The sequence below is a fragment of the Hylobates moloch genome, unplaced genomic scaffold (assembly GCF_009828535.3).
Source record: "Hylobates moloch isolate HMO894 unplaced genomic scaffold, HMol_V3 SCAFFOLD_1, whole genome shotgun sequence".
Lineage (NCBI taxonomy): Eukaryota > Metazoa > Chordata > Mammalia > Primates > Hylobatidae > Hylobates > Hylobates moloch.
Window position 1 is genome coordinate 88,218,164 of NW_026652276.1, and position 21,763 is coordinate 88,239,926.

The window sequence follows — 21,763 nt, forward strand, 5'->3', positions numbered from 1 at the left end:
TTATGCTAAACTCCCAAATAAATGCAATGGCAAAATCATGAGTCTACCTAATAGTATTCAACCATACTATGTATAACCAAAACTCACTCCCCTTTCCCAAAAGAGGATTGAGAGTCTTTTTAGCCAACTTTGGCTGATATTTATTCCTCTTCTTACTGAACCATGCTTTCTCAAATGCTTAGAGATAATGCTCGCTACTATGAACACATGTTAGATGGTAGAGGTATGGGAAAGAGAATGAAAAAAAAGACTTACATATGTATAAGAGAGAAAGAAAATGAGTTACATATGTGTATACACACATATATGTATTTATATTCATATCAAAATAAAGAAGAAATATTAATGATTATCACTTCCTTTCTGCAACTTGAAAAATTGTCATAGCTGATACTTACAATGACCATTTTCCAATATACCTTTTGTATCCCTTATGACCTGGGTAAGCACCTTGATGGGTGATGCTTCCTTGCTTGGTAGGGTGACCTAAATATTTTTGAAGGTGTAGTCATTAGAATTGCTGCCTCTATTGAGTCATTCTAGTTTCTACTGACTTTAATGACTGGACATGGGAGTCCTAAGCAATACCCTATGGAATATCCTGAATTCAGCAATACCCTTCTTTGTCCCCAATGTGTAGTAGTAACCCAATTTTTCATTGATATTCATCCAATTTTTCATTGATATTCAGGATCAATCAATCTAGCAAATACAATAAATCTCATTTTTGCCTGTCGCTTTCTATTTGGTGATTTTTTACTGTATGTCCCAGAAGACGCATTTCTCCCTTTCTAATCTAAGACCTCTACACCAGCAGAAGCTAGTGTTACAGACAGAGGAAGCAACTACACATCTCTGGGGTTATAGGGAGATTGGCCACTCTCATTTCCACTCCTTGATTCTCAGACTCATAAGTCCTAAATATGGGAGAAACAGTACCCATAGTCACTCATTCAGAGTATATACTGCATCCTGAAGAATATACACCCCACCCACAAGGTGTGACCAACCAACTGGCTCCATAACTGAGTCTTCAAAAGACTAATCCACCCTTCTCACAGGCCAGATACATCAGGGTAATAAGGAACATTGTAAGACCAATGAATGCCATAAACCTGAACCCACTGCAACATTTTCTACAAAGTGAGTTTCTTTGTCAGAAGTGATGCTGTGTGAGACATTGTGAAGAAGAATAAAGCATGTTGTAAATGCAAGGTTGGTGATATTGGAAGAAGAATTGTGAAAAAGCAATTCCATATACAGAATTAGTGTCTATTCCAGTGAAAATAAAGTGCACTCTTCACATGATGAATGTGATCTAAAATAATTGACATGGTGGCTGCCAGAAACTCAATCACTATTTATAACCTAGCCTTGGAAGTAGCATTTATCACTAGTGTATTAGTTGAGACAGTCAAAAAGTCTCCCAAGTTTCAGAGGGAGGGGACATATACTCCACTTATTGAAGGGGAAGTAACTGGGTTCTGAAGAACATGTGGAATGTTGGATGAAAAAAAAGTTACACAACTCCTGGAAAATGTAATCTGCCATTCTGTGACTTGATGTTTTTACCTAGTAATATGTCTTGGAGATTACTATAGAGTCATATAATCACATATCTTTCTCATTATTTTTATAGCTGAATAATATTCTATTGTGGGATTATATCATAGCTCAATCAACCTGCTCCTTAATGAAGGTCATTTGAATTATTATACAAAGCAATTTTGCATCACAAAATTATTTGTTCTACAAATAATGCTGTACCAACTAGACTTGTTTATAAATTGCTTATTTTTTTTTGAGATGGAGTCTTGCTCTGTCACCCAGGCTGGAGTGCAGTGGCGCAATCTCGGCTCACTGCAAGCTCCGCCTCCCGGGTTCACGCCATTCTCCTGCCTCAGCCTCTCCGAGTAGCTGGGACTACAGGCGCCCGCCACCACGCCCGGCTAATTTTTTGTATTTTTAATAGAGACGGGGTTTCACCATGGTCTCGATCTCCTGACCTCGTGATCCACCCTCCTCCGCCTCCCAAAGTGCTGGGATTACAAGCGTGAGCCACCGTGCCCAGCCTAAATTGCTTATTTTTATTTTTATTTTTTGTATCTTCAGGGTAAAAATATGCATTTTAAATATTCTATTTTTGCTTTTGTGATTCAGATACAGTTTAAATAATGAAATATTATGTTGTTTCCTTGAGATGAGCCCCTTTTCTTCACAGATTCTTAGATGAATGCATGTGAAATGTAAATTAACATAAAATAAAAATCAAACATCTCAGATATATTTCAAAATTATAACACACATTACACAAGAAAGAAGCAATCATTAAATAGACAACTGTATTAGAATGTTCATTCTGCAGTATTGTGTGGTCTGTTCCCTGATGAGAGCAAATTAATCCTTCTAGCCGCTCAAATAAATGTACAAAAAAGAGAAAGTCTTGAAAAACACCATTGATTTGTGAGATGCCAGCATGAAATTTTTATGATTACGTGGGATGCTGCTGAAAACAGTGATCCACACTTTTCAAATCTATTTAAAAACAGAATTGAATTTTGATCCAACTGAGTCTCCAGGGATCTCCTATAACTCACACTCTCACTTCCTAGGTGAAAATGAGGTTTTTCCTATGATTCAAGTAAAAAACCGATTTAGTCTGTCTAATCTAGGTTCACATGGGCCAATTCTGTTAAAAATATCATGTTTATATAAGATAATTCAGCTAACTAAAACTTAGGATTTTTCCTTGCTTTTGTTTTACACTCCTAGTCACTCCAAGGTGTTGTCATATAAAAAGTTTACAATACTTTACAAGTAGAGACTTCTTAAGCTGATATGAAAAGAAGCTGAATATAAAGTTTTGGAGCTATTGAAAATTCAAACATTACTAGGGAAAAAGAAATGATTGTTGAGAAAAGATGGAGTTTTGGGGGATAGGAGACTGGAGGAGTCCAAACTGTAAAGGATCAGTGTGCACGAAGGAAAGGCATGTTCTTCTAGGTGCAAGATAGGTCAGACAGAGTAGTTACTAAACCTAATGTTGTTCCTACCCAGATTTGACTCTCCATCACTCTTGTTGCATCAGAAATTTCTGCTAAAAGGTAAATACAGATGAATTTAAAATGGTGAGAGCATTCTATGTGGATTTTACCTTCTCAGTCTCCCCTGTTTAGAATTATTTTCTCGTGCTCTCCCCTTCATGGTCCCCAGGTTTTGTTCTTAGCTTTCTAAGTTTCTCCCTCTATATCAGTGTTTTGAAAGCTATTTTGACTTCTACTTATAGTAAGAAATATATCTTATATTATGATCCAGAGCACACGGCTATATAACTAAATGAAATTTTAAAAAACAATATTTTCCCCTGTTACATTCAATGTACATTAATATTTTATCTTCTGTTCAACTCTAAGTATCATGTTCTATGTCATTGAAAAAAAACACGAATACTGCCCTTTACTTTGTAAGTTAATATTCTGTCTCATTTTGCACAATGGTTTAAAGCCCCTATTGTACATAAGTAATTTTCAAATCTAAAACTCCATGCCATATCTCATTCTTGAAGTATAGATGAGCATGTACATTATTTATTAGTTATTTCTCTCTGGATGTCTTATATGTGTCACAAATCCAACCAACCTAGGATTAAAATCTTTACCTCCTCTGTTGTCCAGCTTGATGAATGCAACCAACAACCTAGTCACTGAAAATAAGAACTTGGGAGTTGTGCTACAGGAAGGACAACAAAAGCATCAGTAAGTAATGTGTTTTGACTACAAGTAATGGAAATCTCAGCTCAAACTGCTTTAAACAATATGGATATTTATTGGTCTACTACAGTTGGCTTAATCCTAGCTTACCCTTTTTTTCCCCCCAGCTTACTCTTAAGAGCAAGAAACTTTCTTTCCCAGAAGCCTCTGGAAAAGCTCTCTTGGCATCTCATTGACTGGAATGGCATCACATGCCCACTTCTAAACCAACCTCTTTGTTTGTGGAAGTGACAGGGGCTGATGGGCTTAGGCCTAGGCTCTTGGCCAATCCCTCTGCAAAGGAGATGAGTGACAATTTATGAATATCCATTGAAGTTGCCCTATATGATCCCTTTTCTTAAAGAACATAAAATATAAAAGTGGCTGTCTGAAAAGAAACTGGAGATCTGGAAGGAAGAGAGAATTATGAAATGGTATCTAGTTACGCAGCCACAATGCCATTTTCACATGACAACTGTGTTCCTTCTCCCTCCTCATGCCATGGAAACTATGATTAATTCATCACTTTCCTAATATGTACTCCCATAGCCGTAAATGAGTCTGAACTGGGCACTCCAAGCAGGCACTTTGAATTCATCAGTTATCATTCTGTGTTGAAATCTATTTAGCATTCCTACCCTAGATTCTTCCTTCTACTTCATCCTCATCACCTATTAAGCCATACAATTTCATCTCTGTCTGACATAACTCAAAAATCATTCCTAAAGCCACAGCTCTATTTCAAGGTCTCATCCTTTCCAGTCTAAACTATTATGAAAGTCTCAAGCCCTCAAACCTGTGCTTCCTTCTCATTTTAAAGAGCAATTTCCAACATCCAAATATAATTATATCACCAGCATGCTTTTAATTCTTCAATGACACTCCATTACCTATGGAAAAAAGTCCCAGGCCCTTATCTGGCAGGCAAAGCTGTCCCAGACAGCTTATTTCTTATTTCTCATTTCTGTTTACCTCCATGTGAGCCAGTTTATGCCATAGCAAACTTCGTCCAGCTCCTTAATCACATCATCGTGATTCATAACTTTATGCCTTGCATCTCTTGCTTCTTCTGCTCAAAAGTTCTCGCTCCCTGCTTACTAACTTCCGACACATCTTAGTGTTCACTACAATATGTGTTCTTTGCTGAAGCAGGTTAATAAACCTAATTTTGGTTGACTATGGGTATGTTTCTGGTAGTCCCTGGGCACTGCTCTTTATCAGTGTAGAGCAATGCTTCATGTGACAGCACACGTGGATAATTAGAATATGGTTTACAAGGCATGCTGGGCAAAGTAGGATGCTGCTTGGACACCATTTGTCAGGAGGTGGTGTCACTTGTCTTCCAAAGATTGAAGGATATCAACATCTCAACATAACTAACAGAATATTTAGTTTGAGAGGTTCTAGTAAGGGATTTAGGGTGCATGATGACAAAGTGGAAAAAGAAAAGTATTTTTGGCAAGAAACCAATATACAACTGGGTATGTGTTCCATCCTATTCTACTCACCAATCCTGTCCATGTGGAAGTTGAAACTGCATAGGTGAGAGGTGGAGTGGAAAGAAAGACACTTAAAAATAATATCATCTCCCTCTTATGGCTCTTTATAGGAAGTTCTGATTGCAGATCATTAGTATTTCTATCAAGGGGGTGGGGGGTAGAGGAGAGTATTACAAAGAAAAATAAACTGAGTATAATGCAATATTTATGATTTTCGAAGAAAAGGGAGTGTGATGTGAGAAGGCTGGAAATGTATAAAGTGTAGAAACATGAATAAGAATGGTGCAGAAAGTGAAGTTGCTGAAAGTTGCTCCAAGAATCCCTTTAGACTCCTATTTTTGTGAGTCAACCTTAAAGGAAGGCGTAAGCGCCAAATGTTATGGGTTGAATTGTGTCCCCAAAAATGTGTATTGAGGTTCTAACCTCCAGTACCTCAGGAGGTAATGTTATTTGGAAAGAAGGAAAGAAGGTCTTTACAGGAGTAATCAAGTTAAAATGAAGTCATTAGTGTGGACTCTAATCCACGATGATTGATATCCTCATAAAAGGGGTAATTTGGATGCACACACGGACAGACATAGAGGGAAGATGATGTGACGACATCACAGGGAGGAGACGGCCAAATGACTAGAATGTCACATTCATACAAGTCAAGGACTGCCGGCAAATGCTCAAAGCTGGAAGAGGCATAGGATTCTCCCCTAGAACCATCAGGGAGGGCATGGCCCTGTTGACACTTTCATTTCAGACATCTAGCCTCTAGAACTGTGAGAGAGTTAACTGCTGTTGTTGTAAGCCTCCTTGTTCTTATTACTCTGTTATAACAGCCCTAGGAAATTAATACACAGAGAAAGCATCATGAAGGCAGCTTGAGAGTGAACAGTAGCCTTGGAAAACAGCAGGGTTGGACCACCTCCATTAGAAAATCTTCACGGCAAGCACCACTGTTCTTCACGCCTTCTGCTGTGCCTTTAGCAAAAAACAACAGCTCCTTGAAGCCTTACTCTCAGAAGTCAGGGGTTTAGCTGAAAACAGAATTCAGTTATCTAACTCTGAGCTCTATGCCTCTGCCATGAAACCTAGGGGAGTTTAGTAGGATATTTTTAGCCTGCTTCCAAGCCTGTAAGATGCCTATTTATCATGTTTTAAATAAGAATACTCTACATACACACATACAGACACACACACACACACATACACAACCACACGCATACACAATAATGGATGAGTGATTTTGAAAGGTTTTTCTTCAAAAGGAGTTAAGAATATTTTATAATTTATGACTTCTTTAATTGATTTTAGGCCTACATTTTATTACTTTTAGGAATCTTGATTTTAAATCTTTACTAGAAACATCAGTCACAAAAACACTAGCTTATTGTTTTTTGTATCTGAGGGATTACCTTTGAGATTTTCCATTCTTGCTATCACAAAATTACTTCTGTTTCATCTTTTAAACACTGACCCAATGCCACTCCTTCCTGAAGGCATTATACCAAATGATATTACACTATTCCAATATTACATATAGTCCATTATACTAAATAAAATTACAGTTAAGTTAATATATTTACAGATGGCACATAAAGATAGGCACAGGTGTTGATGATGTTGATGTCTGTTTCTAATGTCATTATTTTACCATCTTAACTCATAAGCTCCCAAAAAAGTAGGCTCTCAGTCTATTCAAATCCTCCATAAAAAATTTAGCTTTAGTCTTTAGAATATAGGTGCTTACAAATAATTTTGATTATGATGAATATATTCAATGAATTTTAATCAAATACAAAGTAATTAACTTTTTCTTTTCAAATATAGGTCCCATCATCCCTCTGATTCAATCATATTCTTTGTCAGTCGTTGCTAAAATGCATTTCTAGCTGTGTCCTGCCTCTACAAAGACTTTTTTTCACATGCTGTCATTTGAAAACTTATTTTTTGAGAGTTATAAATATAAGGCTTCCTTGGCCAAGGCAATCCTTTAACAGAGAGGTAAGGTCTGCAGGGGGAATAATAGTGCATAGTCACTGTACCACAGATGCTATTTAATAAGAACACTTTCACACTTCAAGGCATTACACTTGAAAAGTAACTAATATAATCTGTAATATTTTTTCCTGTATTTAAACTTAAAAAATAACCTCAATTGAGATGGATTGTGTCACTAGGCCTACTTTTTTTTTTTTTTTTTACAATGATAAAGTACAAAAAATTAAGGCCCCTCACTTCTAAAAAAGCCACAGCCAGTTACCTTAAACTCTAGACATATTAGTGGTGTGTAAATATTTCACCTGAGCATATAATAAGGTCCGCTAGACATGTTCTTTTTCTGTGGCATGTTGGAAATAACAGTGACATCAGGAAACTAATTTCCATTGAGCACCCCCTTGACTCATGCACAATTAGACTCTGCATAGATTACACTTTTACAAGAAATCTGTGATGACCATTTTATCATTTACGTTTTTCAAATGATGAAACATGTTCAGCTAGCTTAAATAGTGGATTACCCAGTACACTTTCATCCGTATGTGCTTAAACCCAACCTTGAACCAGTTTAAGCAAGAGAGGAGTTTTTTGAAAAACTGTCTAAACAAAAGAAACGATGAGGGCAGAACTTCACTGCATTTAGTTCTAGGGACCTAAACTTTAATTCTTGTTTTTTTTTTTTTTCTTTTAATTTCTTACTCACTTTTTGTGAGTAGGAAACCTCACATGCTTGAGTTTGGGACACAGTCTTTTTTCTTTAATTCACCATAAGAGGAAATGGGAAGATTATCCTCCAGTTCCAAATAAGACACTTATAAAACAGAAAAAAACAGAAATCTAATTAGCCTCGCTTCTATCATAGGTCTATCTCTGGAGCAATCACTAGAGTCAGAGGGGTAACGGGGTCCATGATTGGCTCATTCCTGATCATGTGTTCCCAGAGGGAAGGAGGTGGGGACTAGTGCAATGGTTAGCACATGAAAACCATAGCTTTCAAGAACTTTCTCATTGCTAGAATTGTCAACTGGATTCTGATTCATCCATTTCAAGCCTGCCCTTTCTAATACACCTTGTTATTGTAAAACATATTTCAAGCCTGCCCTTTCTAATACAACTTATTATTGTAAAACGTATCTGCTATAAATGTGGTGGTTTTAGGTTACAATTGAATTAAACTGAAGGAATATTACAGACATTCTCTTTTGACTGTCAAACTTGACCTAGAAGAGAGACTTCTTATTTTGGAGCAATAGTGGGTGTAATAGGCAAGAAGTCACAAAATGAATCAACATCATAACAAATGTATGAGCCTTTCTATCTGTCTACCCATCAGATCTCCACCTTAATATCCAAGCAGCAATCTGAATATAGAGCATTAGTCAGAAACTAGATTTATCTAATTGCTCTTGGCCCAAGAGCTTTAATTTGAAAAGGATTTTTTCAAACCGTATTCTCTAATCACAAAACATAGCATGTAAGCATGAGGATACATGTTAATATATCCTGCTGGGTTCCAATACACTCAGATTAGCTGATGATATCTTTTATAAGCTATGCATGTTATTTTAATCAGGATAACATTTCTTCACTGAGATTTATGAGAATTTCATTTTTAAAAAAAGATCTCACTTTTCTATTTATATCCCATTAACCCTAATTCCTTTTGCCTAAGATCTTGGCAAATTCCCAGAGAGTGCCACAAGTATATCACCTTCCTAAACATGCATCTGGTTGGCATATAGGTGGAGACAGATGTTGGCACTGAGGAGGGAAAATGGGGTTGGAATATTCTGCCTGAGTAGGGAATGAAGAGAGCTCTTTCGCCTGACTGGCTCCCTTATTCTATTTGAAGATTACAATGTGATTAGTTAATTTAAATTTAACTGTTAAAATGCAAATAGATTGTTGTCTTCATCTTTCTTTAATTCTTACATGTTGACATTAGATAACTAATCACATTATAACCAATATTTGACATTTAATCATAACGCACACCACAACAACCACAACAAATCCTCATATCCTGCATTGTCATCACTAGCTTGCATGGAAAGTGTTTCTATACTGAGCCTTCTGGCAATATTCAGATTATTAAAAATTAAGAATTTCTTTCCTTATAAAAGAATGTACCTGAGTGATGAAATAATCTGTACAACAAAGCCCCATGACACAAGTTTACCTATGTAACAAAACTGCACAAGTACCCCTGAACTTTAAATATAAGTTAAAATAAATAAATAAATAAAAATAAAAAATAGAATCCAGAGTTTTACTTGAACCCAATAAGAGTTTTGAAAGCATGAACTCTACCTAAGATGTACTAGTCATCTGTTGGCAACTGTTTCTGACTTACCGATTTTCTCTCTAAATAGGTTAAACATTTTTTAAAAAAAGAAAATATGCTAATAAACTATTATGGTAAAAATAAATAGTTCTAATTTTGAGTCCTTGAGAACAATTAAGGATAAAAATATCAATTAGTTCAATGCCATGGGCAACTTCAGCTCTTAAAGTCAAAAGTAAGTTATGTAATGACTCATGTACTGGCACATGTACATTAATTTGAGTTCTGCTGCTACTTGCATCTTTTGAGAAACAAAGCAGCCATAAGTCAAACAGCATTGGAAATCCTTTCAAAATGTTTATCTATAAAGCACAGCTTTAAGGATCAACATAGCTTATCATAAACAGAGTTTTGGATGTCAGTATGGTAGCTACTGAAGAATGGTTAAAACTGTTTGCATTCTGGGCTTACTTCTGTAAATCTAGGGTGCCACTTTTCAGAAAAGCTGATTTCAAGAGCTTCTTACATAAATAGCTGAAGTTCCAAAATGTATCTGCTGCAGGGTGCTGTAGTTTAAGTCCTCCTCCACTGACTTGCAGGCCTAGAGGGACAAAACACAGGGTGTTTAGTCTGCTTATGATGCAAAACAGAAGCCAATTTCTATACATGATGGGAAAATGAGGGAAAAGGAAAACAAAATGCCCAGACATTTCTTATTCATTAAAAGCAGCTTTTGTGTCAGTCAGTCTTCTACATGGAAGAATTACAGTGAACATAGAAGACTGAAGTAAACTTATGTAGCTTACATTTTCTGCAAGAGGCACTTTACCTGAATCATTGCTAACCCTCACAAAAGCCCTTCAAGGTGGGCCTGAGGTGGGCACTGGTGTTGATATGGACAAGTACAACTGTCAGCTTAGATGGTATGTGGCCCATGTGAGATGACAACTTTAGTTACCTGGCTTCAAAATCCATACTCTTCCCACTATACTCTAACTATAGGATAAAAAGGTCAGATTCTATTTCAAGGTAAAGAAAACTGAACTGAGCAGTTACCTAAGCAAACGTGGCTCTTCTCCTACTTGATTGTTACTGAAAGAAATCTCCGTTAGATCTAAGCAGCTGTCTTCAGAGCCTGGCCCTGCAGTGCAGTTAAAAAGAACCTGTACTCCCACCTCTTGCCAATTGTGATAGGATAGTTAGCACTTCCTGGATCTGTCCATAGTAGATGGAAGATAAGAGAAAGTCATATTTAGTGTAGAGCTAACACCACCTAAGATTTTGACAAACATCAAAGAGAGAAGCCCATCTGCATACCTATCTCCAGAGACTTGTGCACATAAATGGTTACCCTAATAAAAGGCACAGGAGGGAGGATGTAATTTTCAGTATTTTATTTTAACTTGGAATCTATAAATTTATACTATGCATTTCCTTTAAATATATGTATCCTTAGGAATGTCTAAGTATGTAGTTTTCAGAAATAAGCCTTAGAAAGACATTACAATAAATTTGTACAAATCATCTACTGCAACTGTTTTTGTTTTTATGATCACATGTCCAGCTGCCTTGTCATGCTAACATTCCATTATTCTATGCCCCCAAACCATCCTTCCATTACAGAAAAAAATGCTCATCTGGGTCATATCAAATATAATTAGCCTAATAGTTGTATGATTATGGAATTGTCTCAAGTTCCAAATGCATCCATTCCCTTAAAAATTAATAGTTTTGCAATGAAGATAAATGACATAAGCCTATTAGTAGGAGGACATTAAAAAGTGTAGTGGAGGTTAAACCGTATCAATATAGAGAAGAACAAGAAAAATGTTAAAATTCTCTCTCTGCCTCCAACCCTTTTCCCACCAACTCCCAAGTCCCTTGCATGGAATACAATGCACCAATAGAAAGGAAGGATGGAAATTCACTTGATACTCAACAGATATGTATTGGGTGCCTAGAACGTGCCAGGTATTACTCTAGATACTTGCAGTATATCACAATGAAATCAAGATTCCTGTTTTGCGGTACCTTTTATTCAAGGGGTGAGGGTGCTTGGTAGGGGTGAGGGGTAGAGAGAGAGAGGCAATAAACAACTAAGCATTAAAAATGATAAATAAGTAAATTAGGCTACAGTATTACAAAGAGTAGATGGGGGATCTCGTAGAGAATTTAGTTGTGATCAAGGCTAATGAGTTCCCATGTAGGTATCTAGGAACAAGTATTCCAGGTAGAGGCCCTAAACCAAAGACATGCCTGGCTTGTTCAGATCCACAGCAAGGACACAGTGCTTGGGATGAAGTGAATAAGGGGAAACATTGTGTGGGAGGAGGTCAGAGAGTTAACAGGGGCCAGATCAGCATGCAGTGTTGTTGGCTCTCATAAGGACATAGCCTTTTACTCTATGCAAAACAGGAAGTCACTGGATGATTTTGAGCAGAAGAGAGACATACCTGAGTTACATTTTATATCATTATTCTGGTATTCTTAGACAATTTTTTAATATAAATTTAAGGCTCTCTTTGAGAACAGACTATGGAGGAGGCAAGGGTGGAAGCAACTTGGAAACCAGTCAGGAGACTCCGGCTATCGTTTAGTTGGTGATACAGACCAAGATGGGAGTAGTTGAGGTGTTAAGAAGTGGTCAGATTCAGCAAACACTGTGAAGGTGGAATCAAGGAGATTTTCTAATGGAGAGAGAGGTTTCAAAGATACCAAGATTTTAGGCCTGAGCAACTGGCAAAATGGAGTTGCCATCAACTGAGATGGAAAATCTCTGGGTTGAACAGATTTGTAGGAGAAGGCAAAAAGTTAAGTTTTGGACAAACCAAGTTTCAGATGTCTCTTAGTTATCCAACTGTAGATGTCAGGTAGGCAGTTTCTGAACTGGATAGAGATACTTGGGAGTCATCAGCATCAGAGGCATTGAAATATGTGCTTCTGGATGAGATCACCAAAGAGTCAATGAGAATTGAGAAGGCCAAGGACTGCACCTCGAGGCACTCCAATATTAAGACATGGGAGAAAGAAGGGAAAGCTTAGCAAAGGAAACTGGAAATCATTGGCCAATGAGGTGGAAGGAAAACCAAAAAAATGAAGAAAATATATCCAAAGGAGGAGTTGGTGAGCTGCTGAGTCAAATGATTCTAAATCCACTAATGGAAACTAGAGTCTTAAAAAGCTAAGTATGTGGGAAAAAATAGATTCTCCACCCACTTTGGTCCATATAAATAAAGGAAGAAATTTGAAGTGCTTTTATATATGCAACTTAACTTCATGTCATTGTTTAAAAGCCAAAATGTTTCACAGGTACGTAGGGAAAGCAAGCTGCAGGCTCAGGGCTGAGAGCACAGGTCCCATTAGTCTTAAGGAAGGGTATTTTAAATTCTGACCTCAATTGTTTAGACAATGTTGATCTCACAGCCTCCACCTTATATATATTATCATGTAGTAGATAGAGTGCTTGCTGCAGCAAGTTCATGTGTTTTGTGTTGCAGAGAAAACGGTGAAATCTGTTTTAGATGTTTGCATGTTTACCTAGGTTTTCACTTCGAAAAATTGGTGAAGAGACTTCTGTAAAAAGAATTTCAGTGGGCTACTTACAACTTCTTTCCCACAGTGGAAGCAGAGATTGGTGATTAATATCCTCTGTCCTGCGGGGGGAAGAAAATTCATTATGTCAGAAAATGAGTGAGTCAGCAGAAAGCCTAATAGTCTCCTTGGCTGAGGAGGAAGAGGAAAGCACAGTTCTGAGCATGAGACCTCACATTCTGTTTCTACCAGGTGCTGAAGAAAAGCAAGACAGGGTAAGTTATGGATCTATCAAAACCTGAAGTGGGTGGGGTTGCTTTATTAGGTTATACCTGAGTACCTGGTTACTGCTGGAAATGTATGCTGTGTGTGGACAAGAGTAACCGAAAAGAGAGTTGGGTATCTGGAGTCACACTTGGTTTACAGAAAGCCAAGAAGGGACATTTTGTGTGTAAGACACAAAATCTAGAAATGTCCTTTACACTTGCTGACAGTTATAAGTTGTGGAAAACTAATGAGGTGCTCATGTTTGCAAATCAATGGACTTACGAACAGGAAATTTCAGATGAGTCTGTTCAGAATAAAATTATGAAAACAGATTATTAGAATCTTCTTTCTCTCTTCCCTTCCCTCCCATCCCCTCTCCTTTCCTTTCCTTCTTTTCTTCTTTATTCTTGCTTCCCTCTTCCTTCCCTTCCTTCCTTTCTCTACCTTAGAAAATTAAATTCTCTTTTTGATTATCTTAGTGGTTAAGACTGAAGAGTTGATCCTGGGGAATCGCTGTGCTGTGGAGTGGGCAGCTTCTCTCCATCTTCCTCTCACCCTGACAGACGGTCTTTTAGGATTCCAGTCTCAGAAGCCAGGTATTGGGTATGGCCTATATTCTGAAAAACAATTTTTATCATTGATATGAGACTTTTAAATTTTTCTATTATTAGTCATTTTTATAAAACAGAAAGAAAAAATCCACCTCAAATCATTTCAGAATCAAAATAAATAAAAATAAATGCTTTAAAATCATGCATATTTTAGTGTTTCTATTTTACATATTTTGATAACAAAATTATACTGGGAACACAACATTTTCTTGGTGCTAGGAGATATTCATAGGCACTTAATCATTTATTTAAATAATCTACAAGCATGGAAGTTAAGCATAAAATACTGACGTTGTTTATCTATTTGAAATGTTAACCATTTATTTTCCAAAAAGGCAATATATACTAAACGAAAATTAAATTGGCATATTTTAACTCTAAAAAATGTATAAATATTTAAACTTACAGCAAAAGAACAATTATATCATCTAATAATGCTTACAGTATTTAAAATGTGTCATTATGCACAATCTACTTTTATAAATGTTAAAGAACCATGTGCCAAGCATATATCTAAAACATTTTTGAAATTACTCCTTTCTAGCTGTGGCTACACTGACCAAAAAAAAAAAAAAGCTGAAATAGAAAAACAAAAAAACACATGTAATCATTAAGTCCTTTTTTCCCCCTTGTGCTATTTTTAGCTGAAATTTCAGTACAACTGGAACCAAGCAGCAGCTTACTTTCATTTTCACACCAATTGAATGCATGATGAAAATCTCATTTTTAAAAAACATTATAGATATAGCCTTAATCATCTAATTTTCCACTGTAACTCATTAAAAACAGACAGAATATTGAGTGATTTGTTCTCCCTAGCTAAAAACAAAAACAAAATAACTTTATATAATGTAACACAAGTATTGCAGAAGTGATCTTTATCTTAAAGGATTCTTAACAAAAGAGCTGCCTGAATTCACTAGTATTTCAGAGGGATTTTTCTTTTAAAACAAATACAATGAAAATTGTCTTTAGAATTTATTGACCAATATAAAACAAACTGGGCTACATGTATACACAAATTATTTGAAAAACATTGCTGGTGCTCATTCAACACCATAAATTCACACAACAGCTGATATTTAGTAGCAGTTCGAACATGGTGTAGTCACAACAGATGTGTCCATGTACTGTGTACATAAGAGGGGCTGATTTCACCTATTCCATGATTCGACATATTGGGGAAAATGGGCAGTGGCGGAATCTTGAAACACAAGCTGCCTTTAGATCTAATTGAATTTTTGCTGCCCAACTGAATTGGAAATTTATTCAAGATTTGCAGCAGACATCAGCTATGCAGGATGACAGCTGTAGATGGTGACGCATCCATTAAAAATTTGAATTTCTAAAATTTTTCATATTTGTGAAATCAGTACACTTTATAACTTAAGAATGCATACATGTTTTGCCTCCTCTGAGACTAGATTTAGCATCTGTAAATGAGATGCAAGTAAAATGGTTGTGAGCAGATACGATCATCATTTCTTAAGTGGTGAAACCATGTGTGGTGGGAGACAGTATTTTGAGGTTTACCGAACTAATTCAGAATATGATCCTAACCTCCCACCAAATTTTTTAAAAAGGTAAAAACAGTTCTGTTTTAGTGTAGTTATTTTTTCTCTCTCTGTACACTTTTTTCCTTTTTATTAGACTGTTTCTAAGCACCATGGCAAAATCAAATTTATGGATTGTGTTTACTAGAGTTTACAGAGCTCCACTGGGAAGCCTAGAAATCTCTGCTGATTTCCCTGCAGTCTTTGAAGCTCCATAACATAGAACCCAATCTTCACAGTAATAGATGGTCTAATTCTCTGTGCAAGCTGTAGGCCAAACCTTACTTTTAACCTGAAGATAATTAGAAGGAAAATGAAAGTGAGTATGTTCCATTAGTTACTACTGAAGAGGCTTTGCTTCCCTAAAACCCGGTTTGCCAAATAATGCTTGGATGTTCCTGTAATCATGCTGTTTCTTGGTAGTTTATTTCTGCTGTAGGTCTTAGTGCTTGTATTATTTTAAAGAACTAATTTTATTTAAATTAGTAGTAAGAATTTAAATATTTCTAAAGAATCAATATACTAATCATAATTTTTTTTTTTTTGGAGACAGAGTCTTGAGGCTGAAGTGCAGTGGTATGATCCTGGCTCACTGCAGCCTCTGTCTGCCTCCCAGGTTCAAGCAATTCTCCTACATCAGCCTCCCGAGTAGTTGGGATTACAGGCATGTGCCACCACATCCAGCTAATTTTTGTATTTTTAGTAGAGACAGGGTTTCGTCATGTTGGCCAGGCTGGTCTCGAACTTCTGAACTCAAGTGATCTGCCCACCTCAGCCTCCCAAAGTGCTGGGATTACAGGTGTGAACCACCATGCCTGGCCCCATAACAGGTTTAATGAAGATATTTTTCTCATTACCGTTCCATTTCTATAATTTTTTGAGTGACAGTATTAGTTTATATTAACAATAAGGGGTCCAGGCAACACCACTTATAGATATATGATCCTTAGAAAAGTTGTCATATTACATATCTGGGTTTCAGTCTTATTATCTATAAACAGAGAAACTAAGACAAGGTCATCTGTAAAGTCCTTTAAAAATCTCTGTAATTGTGTTTATTCCATTGACTGCACTTAGAAGATAAATTTAGTAATAGTTCTTATGAAATCATGAAAATACATAATTTTTAATGATATCTCTCCTTTAAAAGTCAAAATCTTATACCTTCAAGTGGCCGTTGGACACAACCAAAAAATAAAAATTAAAACTATTTTTAGCTTAATGAAGCAACTTATATAATATAGCAGCATTTTAATAAAATTTCATATTTCATTTCCATAAGGCAGGATATTTTATCCAGAAAATAATATATAGTCCATAGTTTAATGTGAAGAATATTAGGAAGAAAATTAAAATTTGAAGACAAAGTTATTGGAAATCCTGTCTAAATATATTAGCCTTTATTTTAAAATTGAAAATACAAAAAAAGTATGATACAGTAACACTTAGCAACTTTAACACACATTTCAGTTCATTAATTCAAGAAATACTTAAAGAATATATATGCCAGAAATACCAAATGAACAAAACTGACAAAGCCCCTGCCTTCATGGGACTTACCTTCTAGGGCATGTTTGGGACTGGGGAGGGGGAAGAATAGACAGAAAAAAAGAAGCAAACTTATAGATTGTCAGGCACAGGGGATAGGGAAGGCAGATGGGAGAAGGGTTTATCTTACTGATAAGATAGTATTTGAACTGAGACCACTAAGGGGAGCTCTCTGGGGCAGAGGGAACAAAACACTAAAGCAGGAACTTTCTTGGGAGCCATAGTGGGTTAAGTAAGAGGCAGAATAATGAGAGATAAGAGATGGTGTTATAAAAAGGTAGAATTGCATCTGTGTGTGTGTGCATGTGTATGTATGTGTGGTGAGTGGTGTGGATGTGTAGAGGGGTAACACTCATGAAGGACCTTGAAGGCCTCCGGAGGGAGAAGTCATTGGAAGATTGTGAGCAGGGAAGTGACACAATCAAATTCATGGTTAACAGAATCACTATGGCTGTTGTATTGAGAAAAGATTGCTCAAGACAAGGACTGGGAAATTAGGGAACTAAATAATAAGCATATTGCGATTAAAAAGGTTAGAGGTAGTGACACCTAGTGGATGTGGTGGCAAGTCATTCTTTTCTAGTTATATTTCAAAGGTAGCATCAAGGGGATTTGCTGTTGGATGAGATGAAAGTTGAAACAGAAATACAGGAGTCAAAAGCAACTTTCAATTTTTGACCTGAGCATCTGGAAGGTTGAAGTTGCATTAACTGAGATAGAGAAGATCACAGAAGAAATTGGTTTGAAATATGTCAGTCTAGCTCCATAAATAAGGGATAAGACAAGTGCATTATGAATCCAATCATGGTTTTAACTTTTTGTACCGAAGACAATATTTTTGAAAACAAAATGTCAGTCATTGCTTTCTAGTGTTGGATGTTTTATAATATTTTATGCCACCTTTTGTTAGATACTATAATGGCACGTGTTCAAGCCATCTGAAGATTCTTTAAAAACTCTTTTCTAACATGAAACTCATGTAGTTTTAGTTTTCTCACCATGACCATAATGAACTTTCACATATTTAAAATTCTGCTAAAAATGTTTCAAGTTCAGCTTTGATGGGGTAGCTGTATTTATAAAAATTTGCCATTGACCATTTTCTACATAACATGCATTTTGACTGACAAAGCAATAAGTGGAACACATGGTATACATGAGTCCTTGAGCGTTGAAGCTTTTTCAACTTAAGCAATAATGCTGCACAGGGTCTTTTTACCTTAGTAAGGAGAAGAGGAAATGAGGGGAGAAAAGGAGTGTAAAAATGAAAAATGGGAATTTTACATGAGGCCTCAATGGACTTGAGAGGCTATTAATTTAAGGCAATGGTTCATTGCCTCTTGGGAGTCATAGCCTTCTTTCCAAGTTTGCTGTGAGCAACATAGTCCCACCTCAGAAAAAAATGCCCTGATATTCAACATTCTGCTTACAATTTTAGGAAATTCACGGATTCCCAGAGAGCTCATGGTGAGGGGTGTCTATATTTAAAGAGCAAACCTGAAATGCTCCAGGTTGTAGATTCTTCCCTACAGTTGCACCAATAAAAAGTCAAAAGAGGAAGGAATACCAGTTGCAAAAATCATTTAAGATTTTACTGACCATCAGAAAGTGTCCCCATTTTCATTATAAAGCAGTGTATGTGCACATCAGAGACACAGAGAGTTTGGATGCAATCAAAATGATTAATCCTTTCTATAAGAGCTTTTTAAGAAAAGATGAGGACCAAAGAAGTGGAATCTTCTGCTCCAGAAAACACTTCTTCCATTTTTCCTCTCAAATTTCTTAGCTGCTGAGTGCATTTATAATGAATAACATGCATATATAGGGCAACTCTATGAGCATTTTAAATGATGTCAAATATAAAAACTTACTAGCAAAAATCTGATTTTTTCCTTTTTCCATGGCCTATGCTAATGTATTTTGAACATAAAGGGTTTTAAGATGAGAAAAGAAAATGTGAATCTAGCTTAATTATAACTATGTTCCTTGGGCCATAATATATGGCAAACAATATATAGCAGTTTAATTACAATAAAAGTTTAATGAACGTGTATTGAGTTTATTCCCCTGGCGATAAAATTTTTAGATATTGGAGCATAGCACTGAAAGGTATTCTTTAATATAGAAAATGAAAATGACAGTGGTGACCTAATTAAAATCTTTAAGTGCAATAGAGTTAAAAATTAAGTCTAAAATTCTCCCTTTCACCTGCAATTCTGTACAGCATCAATGGCATGCCACTGTCTATAGAGTGAAGAGAAAAGGGATGGTAGAGTTTATGGAGACCAAGATTTTGGTTAAGAATTGAGTTTCCAACATAAACTCTGGGAGCAAGATTGTTTAGCTTCAGCCTGTGTTAGGAATGATTGCAACCCACTTTGAGTTCTCTCACAATGATTGAAGTGCTGCGGATTAGACTCGTCTAGTTCCCCTCAATGCTTTACAGATTTTTTTATGTACTTTAAATTGAATTTAAAAAGTCTCCTCTTTTTTGAATTCACATTGGTTTAAATGTGATGCTTCTGTAAAGGCTCTATGAATTCAATATCCAATGTAATGTTTTTCCTTGTCCAAAACTTGGAACATTTTGTAAGATGAATTCACCATTCAGAAATAATTTAATATGTGGCCCTGTTGTAGACACAGAAATCAAACATGTTTCCATGAAGGATCAGTAAAAAGAGTGAGTTTATAAAGCAACTGATAATATTTCATAATGAAGATTTTATAAGGCATTTACATTATCTCTTTCAATCACCATGACAACCAAAAATAAAATAACCTCCAATTAACCCTATGACATGAGTGCAATAAAGATTTTTCTTAAAGCAAACACAATTTGTTTTACAAGTTGTTCTGTTGTTTAATAATAGTTTGCTATCATTTATATTTTTATGTGCTTTGATCAGATACAAATTTTAGTAGGGAAATAAGCAAACATTTCTAGAAACGAATTAGAAACAATTGGTTTTAGAATACTAAAAGGATTTTTAAAACTTTCAATTCAGCAAAGTTAATATTTTCCCCCAATTGAAATAAAGGAAAAACAAAAGTGTAGACACTTTCATGGCTTGGAGGACATGATCTTCATGTGCCCAAGGTCATGTTCCTTAGCAGCCACTGTTGGGATCTGCTTCCACTACAGTCCTGCATTGTAGGCACCATTTTGTCTTCTTCAGAAGGTTCATCGAGACATTGGTTACTGTTAACATGTCGCAACGTGAGTCTCTGTAAAAGATAACCAATAATCAGTGCAGCTTATTTCATCTTTAGCTTCACTAGCACATCAGATAAAATCTGTTCTTTAAAAAATCCTTTATGATTTTTATAGTATATAATAACACTGTGATAGGTTTGTAAAAGGAACTGTGTGCAGGTGTCCCTGGATTATTATACAACTTTGACTGTTATGAAGTCATCATTGTCTAATATACCTTTATTTGCAGATGGCTAAAGAAACTGACTGACATTTATCAAGCATTGCCAAGAATTCAGGCTCCTTTGCAAAAAGCCCATTTGTGAGCTCTGAGTTCAGTTGAGGACTGCAAATATTAACAAGCTTTTGCAAAAGCTTAGTTTTCTTAGGCATGTGTTATTCAGTAACCATTTGGTAAACATGCAAATAGATGGCACAGCTGTGACCCAAATGAACAAAACTGCTAGAGATGTTCCCATTTCAAAATACTAAACAAGCTATAGTATCTGTGACTGTAAGACATTCATTGTAGAAAGTGATTATCAGAGCAAAAAATAATCTGTCTTACTTGATAAAATCCTTACAATAGTTTGGTCTGTATTTTTAAGAATCTTAAAAATATAACAAATAAAAACAGGCGCATGATGATCATATATTTTTAAACATTATATTTATATTTTAGTTTCTTCATAAATTCCAATAATTATATGTTAACCAGTCATTATATATCTTCTCTTTGGCATTTTTATGTACATTGGAAACCACATTTTTGGACTTTTCAGATACACATTTTAAATCAACATGATTTATACATACTAATTATATATATTTCTGCTATTTCATGGGCAATACCTAGGATAATATTATATGAAAACCTCTCCAACCAGAAGCAAAGTATTTGAATGTATGAGAGATGATTTGCAAATATATCTTGAAAATAGCACTCTAGATACTTTTTTTGCAAATTACCAAAATTAAAGGTAAACAAAATGGTTTTTTTTTTTTTTTTTTTGGCTCTTGATACTACATTGAAAATGGGATGAAAGTAAATGTAAGGGGTGGGCAGTAAAAATGGCAGAGAAACAGCAGCCAGACGATTGTAATTTGCTTAGATTAGGACTGTAAACATTGTGGACTGCACTGTTGTAAGCAAGGATGGAATGGAGAATAGGTTTGTTGCAGAAGAGGCCTAAGAGACAGCAAGCAGGAAATTAAAAGAGCAAGGCAATTAGATAAAAAGGAAATTGCAAGATTGAGACCTCTGTTGTTGCGCTTTCAAAACATGGAATCAAGCTATTTACACTAAAAAACAAAGAAAGGAATAAATGGCCAAAGATAGGCAAGAAGATGGCTGATTTATGCTTATGATGCCAGAAATTCAACCGGTAGCCAGCTTGAAAAAATAAAGATACATAACAAAAACAATATGTATTTTTTCTAGACAGTTCTAGTTAAAAATCAACAAAATTGTTTCATTTTTGTTACATACCTGTGGTCCTTTGTGTATATATTCTCTTTCAAAAATATCACTTACCA

General features: G+C 35.8%; 1 protein-coding gene across 4 annotated transcripts in view; it reads right to left on the minus strand.

Annotated features, from left to right (window-relative positions):
* Positions 1–16,851: 16,851 nt before the first annotated feature.
* The window catches only part of GALNT13 (polypeptide N-acetylgalactosaminyltransferase 13), a 588,430-nt gene continuing 583,518 nt past the window's right edge, over positions 16,852–21,763 (minus strand). For 3 of the 4 annotated variants that reach the window (XM_032755681.2, XM_032755686.2, XM_032755680.2), the window contains one exon: positions 16,852–20,259. In XM_032755681.2, coding sequence (XP_032611572.1) covers positions 20,119–20,259 — 141 coding nt within the window. In that variant the 3' untranslated portion in view covers positions 16,852–20,118. The remainder of the gene's footprint in view (positions 20,260–21,763) is intronic. The other variant, XM_032755678.2, reaches the window with a different exon arrangement.